The following is an 11879-nucleotide window of genomic DNA, read 5'->3' as shown; positions in this document are numbered from 1 at the left end:
TGTGTGTGTGTGTGTGTGTGTGTGTGTGTGTGTGTGTGTGTGTGAGCCCTGTTGCTGTGTAGGGGTTTTGCGTGATGACTTGCTTTTTGTGTCGTATTGTGCAGCAAATTCAGCACCCGACAGCATCACTCATTGCAAAGGTTGCCACGGCGCAGGATGACATCACGGGAGACGGAACCACTTCAAATGTCCTCATCATTGGTGAACTGCTGAAGCAGGCGGACCTCTACGTGTCAGAGGTAAAAAATAGAAGCCTTGTCATTTAACAGCTTTACTACAGTCATAGGACTGTTTGGTTGTTTACGCAGAATGTATACCATGTTGTTGGTTTTTTGTTTTATTTTTTACCTAAACTAAAATGGGAATCTCTTTTAAATGCTAGTCAATATTTGGCATTTGGAATTTAATGTATATTCCTTCCATAACTCCCTTTTGATGTGGTGCGGCAGGGTCTTCATCCAAGAATCGTTGCGGAGGGCTTTGAGGCGGCAAAAGAGAAAGCCTTGGCTGTTCTGGAGGAGCTGAAAGTGACCCGGGAAATGGACAGAGAGACCCTCATCAACGTAGCACGCACCTCCCTCAGGACCAAGGTCTACGCAGAGCTGGCAGACCTGCTCACTGAGGTGAGATAAAAGGGAATGGAGCTTGGCGTACGCAGAGCTGAGGGTCAGCGTTTTAACCTACAGCACAAAGCAAAGTTAATTTCCTTAGTTATTAATATTCTGAAGACCTTTCCCAGTTTGTGCTTCCCCTATTCCTCTCCTATATATTGTTAAAAGTATTACAAATGCTTGTATGTATATTTAATTGATTACATACACACAAACGCACTATTAGTGATGCAGCAATGGGCTTTTATTCCGAATACGCGTGTAGGCTTGAAATCATCTACCCACCCACCTGAATTAATTAATTATTCATTATGTTTTACTACCCCCTAACAGACCCTGTAGGCTACATTGCTTTTTAAAGTATGTATTGTATGGAATTGGGGTTTCTTTAACAATTTACTTAAATGATTAGAGAGGCTGCTGTTGGTAATTCAAATTGTTTCCATGCAAGCCATAGTGTCATTGCAGCTAATATTGGGATATTAGCTCCTTTTCTTTTCTTGGTCAGTCAGATATTACCTATAGCAGTGAGCTGATTATTTTTGTGTTTTGTTGAATGTGATACGTTTCTCTGCAGGCTGTTGTAGATGCTGTGCTGGCCATCAATAAACCCAATGAGCCCATCGATCTGTTTATGGTGGAAATCATGGAGATGAAGCACAAGACCGACTGCGATACACAGTAAGTTTTAATAAAAACGGAAGCCTCGGAATAAGAAACAAATTGTCCCTTTACTGCAGGGGTGTGTAGGTGTCCCAGAAAAAAAACAAAGTTGTTGGGTTTTTTCTTTCTCAGGCTGATCAGAGGTTTGGTGTTGGACCATGGTGCCCGCCACCCAGACATGAAGAAGAGGGTGGAGGATGCCTATGTGCTGACCTGCAACATCTCTTTGGAGTATGAAAAGACAGAGGTCAACTCTGGCTTCTTCTACAAGAGTGCCGAGGAGAGAGAGAAGCTTGTGTCTGCAGAAAGGAAGTTCATTGAGGATCGTGTGCAGAAGATCATCAACTTTAAGAACAAAGTCTGTCCCAATGGGGAGAAGGGCTTTGTCGTCATTAACCAGAAGGTATGCTCAAAGAGGACTCTTACTATTGGTATTTTAACTGCATGGCAGTTACACTGTCGTTCCTTGTCTCTACTGGGAGCAGCTCCTAAAGTAACTCATTTATAGCATGACATTTTAAAATGTGCTTTAAAATGCAACCAATATGAAGCAAAAAAAAAAATCATGTAAGCCTATTCTGATATAACCTCTACAGACAATTATGAACCTGAAAATGAGCATATGAGCACTTTAAGTGAAAAGCCGAATCAATCCTATTAATTGCACAGAGAACACCCAAGGATGCTAATGTAGCACTCCCTGGTCTCTTTCATCTGTGCCACAGTAAATCTGATCTGTACCTCTGCATTAGGAGAGTCCCTTCCTCCCCTATATGTATTCAGCGGATCAGTACAAAGTTAATATTGTTTAAACGGGCATTAAATACACTGGATTATTTCTTCAATGGATGTTGGTAAATGGAAGTTTCACATTTCCTGTCTTGTGTAGGGTATTGACCCATTCTCCCTGGATGCTCTTGCCAAGGAAGGCATTGTTGCCCTGCGCAGGGCAAAGAGGAGGAATATGGAGAGGTAAGAAAGTAACATATTTTCCCTGTTACAAATGCAGTATATAAGTGGCCTTTTCTGTACAATGGAAATGTTGTAGTTCTGTCTCTTTAAAATGTACTGCCTTCTTTACAGGAAGGGAAGAGAACAAAAGTTAGGCAAAACGGTTCAAAAAGTATTCTCTAAGCAGTGTTAAAATAAAAACATCTCCCAACACCAGCTTATTAGAAACTAAGAGGTCCATAAGGTAGCTAGTGGTATGCTGTTATACTGCATTTTCTACGTACTTATATCTTGAGACATGATTGAAACGACACTGTCAGCAATTTCTCATTACTGTCATTATCAAGACTGTTTTTAGAGAACACCATAAACACACCACAGTGTTCCTGCTTCATTAACAGTCGTACTTTGCTTAGCCACAAGGGTGTGCCCTTCAACACAAATGTTGGGACCAGAGTGCATTGTGCTTTATTATGGTCAGTATAGTCTATTTCCTTAGCCTTACACTTCAGGGATTGCTCCAGTGCCGCAGGATATTCTGCCGGATGCATGTATTTTCCGTTTCCGCCAATTTCTTTGTGTTGTAATTTTAAATCGGTGGATTATTTAGGACTAATTCTAACTCTTCCACAGATCTTTGCATGGTAATTTCAGACTAGACTATATGTCCAATCTGAGTTTTTTTCACGCGTGACTATTTTGCAGCAGCTGTGTACAGAGTTTATCCCATGACGATTCGGATTGGTTTAAAGAAATGCCATTAAACCAGAGCACGTTTTCCTCCCATACCTGAAGGCTCTGTAGAGTAGCCAGACCCTCCATCAGTGCGCTTTGGAAAAAAAAAAGAAAATTGGCATCTACCTTTCTAGGCACATTTGCCAAAATGTATATGTTTGAAAATCTTATAGTATTTGTCCACATTACGCGTTGTTTTCACGGATAGGATCACCTCGCTTCCCAGCATTGTGGGCTTGCCAACAGTTTCTCTTCAATGACCACTGACAAGCAAAGAAAACAGTCTCCACCCTCGTACAACTGCGATAGCTGCAGCTAATTGGACAAACGCATCACGTGGGGCTAGATAGATAGGGAAATTATGTTGACAAGTGACAAACTTAAATTTAAATTAATTATTTGGTTTCAGTCTCTTGATTTAAAATGTATTTAAACTACCATTTTGCACTGTTGTGTAGCAAACAAAGATGCAGTACCTGGCGGGTACAGGGACACCTGAACAGACACTTGCTGTCCACAGCTGCATGAGGTTTTTCAATCATAAATCGGATCAAAGTACTGAGTTATACGTAATGTGTTGTTTCCTCTGCAGGCTCACCCTCGCTTGCGGTGGCATTGCCATGAATTCAATTGATGACCTCACACCTGAGTGCTTGGGATACGCTGGGTTGGTTTATGAACACACGCTGGTGAGTATTTACCTGGGTTTTCTTGGTATTTGTTTTTTTTCTTGTTCTCAGGGTGTTGAGGCATAGTTGTTAATCACCCCCAATCCTGTTTGCAGGGAGAGGAGAAGTACACATTCATTGAAAAGTGTGGAAACCCTCGTTCAGTTACCCTGCTAGTGAAGGGACCCAACAAACACACCCTCACACAGATCAAAGATGCCGTAAGGGATGGTTTGCGGGCAGTCAAGAATGCCATAGAAGATGGTAAGACACTACAGAATTTCACATTTTACCATGTGTAGGCTTTGTTTTCGTTGTTTTATGTTTAGCTTTATGGAGATTTATTGCAGTGATTCACGTCCTGTTTTGCCACCAGGTTGGAGTTCAAAATGTTGTGTTCAATGTTCCTGATTTAAATTAAATTCAAGATTGGAAAAGAACCGTCAGTTTGTTTTTATTTTTTGCATCACAGTTTGTATTGTACAGTTTATATACGTCTTATTTGCACAGCGAACACCCACGGATGCCAACATGGCTCTCCCTGGCCTCTCATGTCTGTGCTACAGTGACTCTGATCATTTCCTCTGCATTAGGAGTGTTTCAGTCTCTCCCGCTTGTATTAGTTGATCAGAACAAACTATTTTTTTCTTACCAGTATTTGTTTTGTTTTGAACACATTGTTCTGGCCTTATTGGCCTGAGGCAATTATACTTGTTTTCTAAGTATCTTCTTTTCCTTTTTGTATCTTCAGGCTGTGTCGTGTCCGGTGGAGGTGCGTTTGAGGTGGCTGTGGCAGATAGTCTGGTCAAACATAAGCCCAATGTGAAAGGCAGAGCCCAGCTGGGAGTTCAAGCATTTGCAGATGCTCTCTTAATCATCCCCAAGGTGAAGGATTTTTACTTCCTCCCCAGCGTTTATTTATGTGGTATAGAATGTCTTGCTTCTGCATTATGCTACTGGTAGCATCCCTGGTCCTTCGTCCTATGTTATAATAAACAGGAAAAAACTATTCCTGTTGGCATTCATACTGTATCAACCTCTGTTGATTTTAATAATGCATCTCCATTTTTTTAGGTTTTGGCCCAGAACTCTGGCTACGACCCACAGGAGACCCTGCTGAAGCTGCAGATGGAGTACAAAGAGTCTGGTCAGCTAGTTGGAGTTGACCTCAGCACAGGTCAGGGCCACAGCACACTGTTAACAGAAGATTGTGTTTTGCAAATTATGGCAGACTCTACAATACATCACAATGTTTTGTTTTTTGGTTGTTTTTTTTAAAGCAGCAATTGGCAACATAAGACTATTAACTTGGATGAAGTTTGAAGTCCTTATATTTATAAGTTTAGCCGTGTAATATGTATAAAGTGCAAATAATTTGAGCCTTTTTTTTAAATTGAGCATCAAATAAATGCTGATTTACACAGATATCAAACAACAATATATTAGCAAAAGGGTAAACTATGAGAAACCAGAACAATTTCTGATTGAAGTGTTCATTAAATCCTGTTCTTCAGGCGAGCCCATGGTGGCAGGAGAAGCAGGCGTTTGGGATAATTACAGCGTAAAGAAACAGCTTCTTCATTCATGGTGAGATTACACATTTCTGTACAAGACCATTGAATATTTGAAATTCTCCTCATGCGTTAACTCCGTCAATCTCTTATGTGGCTCTTTATTCCTTTACAGCACGGTTATTGCCAGCAACATCTTGTTGGTGGATGAGATCATGCGAGCTGGAATGTCTTCTCTCAAAGGTTAAAGGTCAACTGAAGAAGCCGCAGCTGTTGTCATACTCACAGGAATAGTTGTTTACCTGACGGTTCAGTCAACGTGTTCCGGCTCTAGGAACTCCAAAGCACCCCAGTCTGATGGACGGCGGACTGTACACCTCACTGCGTCCATCGCAGCGTCTGTCAGAAACCTTTGTTATGCTTTTCGTGAGGTTTTTTTTTCATGGATTTTGTCAATGCCTCCCTCTGATTGGTTTATTTATGAGATTTTGTTAAAAGCACTGACATCTGCCACTCGGTTATGTTTCTACCCATTAAAGACTTTCTTGGCTCTTGAAAGATGTAGTAGTTGATTGTCTTGAAGAGTAATTGGATTAAGTAAAACAGGTTGTTACACCTCATAATGTTTCTGCTTGTGAGAGTGCACAGATGTCATAATTCCATCTATACTAACTCATTAAAACAAACATAACCAGTGTAGAATTTCCCTTCAGTACATTTACATAAGTACTATTTGTTTGGTACTTGACCCTGGGCATTTCTGCTTTCCGCTACCTCTGCTTGACTACAAATCTAAATGTGCACTTTTAACTACTAAAATAAAAGATGTATTTACTTTTAAAGAGATTTTACATAAGTGAAAAGCTTATAAAATATGCACCGTTAGAGCTTAAACTGCCCTATAAAGTTGGCCAAACTCGTCTGCACCAGTTAAAGTGCATCTCCCACATGAATGCTTCAGAAGTTAAAAAAAACCCACCTACTTGGTAAAAGGTGTAGCATATATAACTATTTAAACTCATGAACTGCATATATAAAATATGCTTGTGATTACATTTGTTATAATTTAAGTTTTAGGAGAGTCTATGCATGTTTATTTGCAAAAGCTTTTAAAATAATACTGGATGGCAATTTAGAATACATTTTTAATAAATACGATTTTTATAATAAAAAATGCTTTATTTAGTCAGTCATATCAGACATACGACGAAATCAATTTACTATATATAGATATATGCATACGGTATAGTTCGTCCAGGGGAAAAGATACCTAAAAAAAAATAGAAGCGAACGTTCGCGTGTTGAAGCGGAGCCTTTTGTTTTACACGGAACCTGTTTATCGTTGAACCCATTTCTGTTGCGACGGTAAAATATGTCCGACAGTGAAATGTAACCATTTAATCGAAATTTTGCTGCTAGTTAACTTTTAAACGTGAATTTGTATACAGCGCTATATACACAGCTACTTATATGAGCTCAATGTCGAGTTAATGTCCAAAATGAACTTTAAAATCGCGTTCATGATCGCGGTTGTTTTACTGGCAGTGGCGGGTAAGATATCGCCTTTTCATTTTCTGGAAATACAGAAACATAAATAATATTGCATTAAATTAACATGACCGAGATTTTATCCCGAGACACAGAAGCCGATGAGATGCTGAGTATCCCAGGAGGAAAGATGATAATGGGAACCAGTGCAGCTGATGGGAGAGATGGAGAGGGCCCCACCAAGGAGGTGCAACTGCAGCCTTTCGAAATAGACAAATACCCTGTCACAAATGGCGATTTCAGGTAATAAACCTTGAAACCCGATATCAGGGTGATTTTGATAATGATTTAAAAAACTATACAACCAAGCCACTGACTTGGCCTTTATTTATCACAGAGACTTTGTGAGAGCGCACAAGTACAAAACGGAAGCTGAGACGTTTGGTTGGAGTTTTGTGTTTCAAGATTTTGTGTCAGACGAGCTGAAGAGCAAAGTCACACAGAGGATTGAGGTAGGCCTGGCTACAAATACTAAGATGTAATGCTGTTTAATGTTTGACATGTAATTCATTTATCTGGGCTTTAAGCTGTTGGTCTGTTCAAAAAATAATACGAGTTCCACACTTTCACAATTTTTTTGACATTTTATAGTCTTAACAATTAATGAATTATTCAGAGGATAAATAGACCAGTCAATTTAAAACAAAGTAATTCGAAACATTACATGAAACATTTGGCTGTTTGTTACACATACTGTACACATACTTAACATGAGTTAAGTGGGTTTTGAGTGGAGTTGGCTCAAGTGTGTAAGTGACAGTGTTATAGAGGATTATTATTGCAATACACTTGGTATAATTTATGGATAGCAATTATCATTTGTAAGGTTGTCTTGTGAATAGCTCTCTTTCCTCTCTAGTCTGCTCCTTGGTGGTTGCCTATAGAACGGGTGTTTTGGAGACAGGTGAGCTCATGAGTTTTACCTTGAATTCCTATCTTTTTTTGTTTGTGTTTGTATATCTCCCAGCATGCCTCCATTGCCTGCCTTTCACTCCTTTCACCCTCTACTGTTCAGCCTGCAGGACCTGGTTCCAGCATTCGGGAACGCCTGAGCTTCCCGGTGGTTCAGGTGAGCTGGAATGATGCTCAGGCCTTCTGCCGGGGGAAGGGCAAGAGACTGCCTACTGAGGAGGAGTGGGAGTGGGCTGCACGAGGGGGTCTGCAAGGTACACAGTTTATACACTGAAAGCATAGAAGAAATACTGCATGTGCCACCAATAAAGTGTTGTATTTACTTGACAGTTTGTTTGTATCTACTAGGGGTGCACGATTCAGAAAATGTTTTTAGGCCTTCAGTGATAATCTACAATGTAAACAGTCATGAAAATAAAGAAAACGCATTGAATAAGAAGGTGTGTCCAAACTTCTAGCCTGTACTGTATATATATATATATATTGATTTTGAATCTGTAGAGCTTGAACCACAATACAAATGTGAATTGAGTTTTTTGCATACCCCTAGTATCTACTCTTGACTAATGTCATTGTTTGCTGTCCTCGTAACTCTTCCCTCCCTCTTGTGATCAAGGTCGGACTTATCCGTGGGGAAACAAGTTCCAGGCCAACAGAACCAACCTGTGGCAGGTCAGCCTACAACAATAATGCATGTTGCAGTAGCATAAGCACATGCTATTGTCATCACAGGAGGCTTTGACTCTGGATTTACGGACACAGACACTGACGTGATCGATTTCCACTCATTTCTTATGATACCACTTTCTTAGAGTTGTACACATTTGGGGGCCAGACTAATTAAACCTTATCAGACTTACCTCTCCAAAGGTTATAATGTGACTATGATGACATGACTATATTATTAATTTGTATTAATTGAGATACTTCTTGAAAAATGCAGTGGTAAAAAGTACATGTTTGGTGCAATTTTACACTTTAAATCAATGAATACCAGCAGATATTCTAGACATATGAAACATATGAGACATGAAAAAACATGTTCTGTGTGTTTTAGGGATCGTTTCCAGATGAAGACACTGCAGAGGATGGATACCATGGTGTATCTCCAGTCACAGCATTTCCTCCTCAGAACAGTTATGGTAATGATACAATCAATGAAATATGTTTAGAAGTGTTACATGGTAACAAAGTACTCTTTAGTTTAAAGCAACAGAGAGAAATACATGTTATAAAACTGTTAAAACCAAAAAGAGTCCAGAACTTTTAATATTAGAAAGGTTTACTCTGGCTGTGTGATTCTTAATACTATAAGAGCAATTCTTCCTGCAGGACTGCATGACATGATGGGAAACACATGGGAATGGACATCCACACCCTTCCCAGCAGCACAACCAACGTATGTGCTGCGTGGTGGCTCCTGGATTGACACAGTGGATGGTTCAGCCAATCATAAGGCACGAATCACAACCAGGTGAGTTATTTAGAAAAAAAAAGAGAGGTTTTTTAAATCACTGCATTTCTAGACTCTTGTGTCCACAGAGCAACTGTACGGTAGTCCCGACTAAGTGGGTGTGATGATTCTGTGTCCCGCAGGATGGGCAACACTCCTGACTCTGCCTCCGATAACCTGGGATTCAGGTGTGCTGCCAGCGAGGGACAGATACAAGGGAAGACAAAAGACAAGACAGAACTGTAGCACCAAACTGGAAGTTAAAATAATAATGATCTTTTGAAGCAAACAAAGAACAAGAAAAAAAGCAAAGGACCAATTAAGTATTAATGACTAACAATGAGTTTAAATGAATACTGATGGTCACAGAAAGATGTGAGGGTAGAAACAAACTGTATTCCTCCCATGGAGAATTTAGATTTTTTTTGTATTAAATTGAAGAATAGGAACACACATAATAACAAACATTCAAGAAATAAATTGTTTTGCAAAGAGAAAAAAGTCCTTTGTAATTGTTTTTCCATAACGTAGTTATACTCCAAAACAATAAGAATATAAAGGCGATAATTTATGGGCATGACTGAAGAGACTTGTTGTGTCTCTCTCATTTCATTGAGTGGAAGAAGTAGGACACTCTTTGACTGTCATTGGCAGTTCCTTCTACACGCCGGGATCTGTCTTTTGTTGAGCATTTTTATGTGACTAGAGAGTAAATCGGCCCGTCGGTTTAGTCACAGCTTCTTACAATACCGTCTTTGTCTTTTTGTTTCTTTCTCATCCTTAATGTCCAGCTGAGACTGACTCATTCTGTTAAAAACCCCAGACCACAGACGAGAAGTTTTTTTTTTTTTTTTTTTACCCTTGTGTTGTCCTCCCGTCCACCAGGAAGTTGTTGTCCTTCCGGGTCAAACGTTAAAAAAATATCTTTTTTGGCACTTTAAAATAAAATTTCATGGTCAACAAACCAAATTTATATGACATTATACCTAAAAAAAAAAAAGGATTAAAAATTATTTTTGACTAATAGTTGAGATCGGAGACTGGTATTTGGTTTGTGTTTCAAATTCTATAAAATTGAATAAAATACCCAAAATTTAATTGAAGTTATCATCAATCGAAGAATGTTGCCATCCATGTTATTCTAGGTAATATGTAAGAAACCCATATTTCTGATATAAAAAATCTTTAGAAATGGGTTTATTTTGACCCAAGGACAACACAAGGGTTAATATTGTTTATTTAGGGCATTTTTTCCTTTCATTAGATAGTGACAGTGGATAGACAGAAAAGGTGGGAGAGAGATGGGGGTCGACACGCAGCAAAGGGCCACAAGTCGGACTCAAACCTGGGCCTCGGGACTCAGCCCACATGGGGTGCACGCTCTTACTGGGTGAGCCAGAGGCCGCTCCAAGAAGTTCTTTTTAAATCTAAACTCCAGTTATATTTAACTATTAAGTAACTGTATATAATTAAGTACTCTTGAGTTGGCCACATAATATAGATAATGTTCATAGTGACATTGACAAATGTTCACAAAAAGGCCAAATCAGAGCTGTGATCAGTAATGCAATTATTGTAACACGTAGTTTTTATACACAAAAAAAAAAAAGCTAGCTGCTTGCAGAACCTTCAATACTGAAAACTTAAAGATTTGTATTGAAGCCATAGATTAAACCCACACTGGGGTAAAAATTTAAGCAAATGTTTCACATATTCACTTTCTGGTGGAGAGTTCAGTCAACAATGTGACAATTTAATAATGACACCAAAGGTCATGACACTAAATTACTTGCTGGGACATAGGCAAGGCAAGGCAAGGCAGCTTTATTTGTATAACACATTTCAGCAACAGGGGAATTCAAAGTGCTTTACATAAAATCAGTTAAACAGATAAAACACAAGTGCAAACAGTTAAAAATCATAAGCATCAAAAACCGATAAAACACATGAATAGACAGTTAAAAACAAAATAGGAGTGACTTTCTCTGACTTTCTCTGGTATTATCTGACTTTCTATGACTTTCTATAGTATTATCTGACTTTCTATGACTTTCTCTGGTATTATCTGACTTTCTCTGTATTAATTATCTGACTTTCTCTGTATTAATTATCTGACTTTCTCTGTATTAATTATCTGACTTTCTATGTATTAATTATCTGACTTTCTATGTATTAATTATCTGACTTTCTCCCTATTAATTATCTGACTTTCTCTAACTTTCTCTGTATTAATTATCTGACTTTCTCTGTATTAGTTATCTGACTTTCTCTGCATTAATTATCTGACAATCTCTGACTTTCTCTATATTAATTATCTGACTTTCTCTGGATTAATAATACACATACAACAACACACTATAACAACACCTTATCTATAATTACTGGCACATAGTTTCCCACATGCTCTTATTCATACAACACAAACTTCCTGCGGCTGGATAATCACACAACATGTACACAGCCAAGTGAAGAACGTCATAGTCAGGACCATGCCTATGTTATGGTCTAGTAGCCAACTAGGTGAACCCGGAAATGTTGAGTACACCAAAGTTTTATTGCAGAAATGTGAAGTATGGGTCCCCAGTACACAGAAACTGCTGGATGCTAATTTGCATATGTTGAGCAATTTGCATAATTAGCATTATTAGCTTAATCGTCCAGTTTGACCACATATTTTGCACTGCATGGCCAATATTAAGCTGGCAGAACATTATGTGGCTTTCTGGATCAAGGAAACAGTACAGGGCAAATCGTTGTTTAATTGACTGTAAAAAAAAAGAGCTGATAATTGTGGTGGTAGTTATTCTTTGGCTGCAACCTTCAATTA

General features: G+C 38.9%; 2 protein-coding genes and 1 non-coding gene across 3 annotated transcripts in view; all 3 read left to right on the top strand.

Annotated features, from left to right (window-relative positions):
* The window catches only part of cct6a (chaperonin containing TCP1, subunit 6A (zeta 1)), a 7149-nt gene extending 1452 nt beyond the window's left edge, over window positions 1–5697 (top strand). Inside the window, exons 3-13 of the mRNA XM_034890237.1 lie at window positions 105–239; window positions 450–623; window positions 1189–1292; window positions 1407–1677; window positions 2164–2246; window positions 3553–3649; window positions 3745–3892; window positions 4380–4513; window positions 4703–4805; window positions 5143–5215; window positions 5315–5697. Of these exons, the coding sequence (XP_034746128.1) occupies window positions 105–239; window positions 450–623; window positions 1189–1292; window positions 1407–1677; window positions 2164–2246; window positions 3553–3649; window positions 3745–3892; window positions 4380–4513; window positions 4703–4805; window positions 5143–5215; window positions 5315–5387 (1395 nt within the window). The 3' untranslated portion in view covers window positions 5388–5697. The remainder of the gene's footprint in view (window positions 1–104; window positions 240–449; window positions 624–1188; window positions 1293–1406; window positions 1678–2163; window positions 2247–3552; window positions 3650–3744; window positions 3893–4379; window positions 4514–4702; window positions 4806–5142; window positions 5216–5314) is intronic.
* On the top strand, window positions 1936–2072 carry LOC117956176. The gene has a single exon (XR_004659201.1). It is a non-coding gene; the product is annotated as a small nucleolar RNA SNORA22 (small nucleolar RNA).
* Window positions 5698–6448: 751 nt separating the features above from the next.
* Window positions 6449–9445, top strand: sumf2 (sulfatase modifying factor 2). The gene is made up of 9 exons (XM_034890630.1): window positions 6449–6690; window positions 6783–6930; window positions 7025–7139; window positions 7547–7591; window positions 7703–7853; window positions 8216–8271; window positions 8657–8741; window positions 8932–9073; window positions 9196–9445. The coding sequence occupies exons 1-9, from the start codon at window positions 6630–6632 to the stop codon at window positions 9296–9298; spliced, it is 906 nt and encodes a 301-aa protein (XP_034746521.1). The 5' UTR covers window positions 6449–6629; the 3' UTR covers window positions 9299–9445.
* The last annotated feature ends 2434 nt before the right edge of the window (window positions 9446–11879 follow it).

The sequence above is a fragment of the Etheostoma cragini genome, chromosome 13, assembly GCF_013103735.1.
Source record: "Etheostoma cragini isolate CJK2018 chromosome 13, CSU_Ecrag_1.0, whole genome shotgun sequence".
NCBI classification, from domain to species: domain Eukaryota; kingdom Metazoa; phylum Chordata; class Actinopteri; order Perciformes; family Percidae; genus Etheostoma; species Etheostoma cragini.
This window is presented reverse-complemented; position numbering and strand designations above follow the sequence as displayed.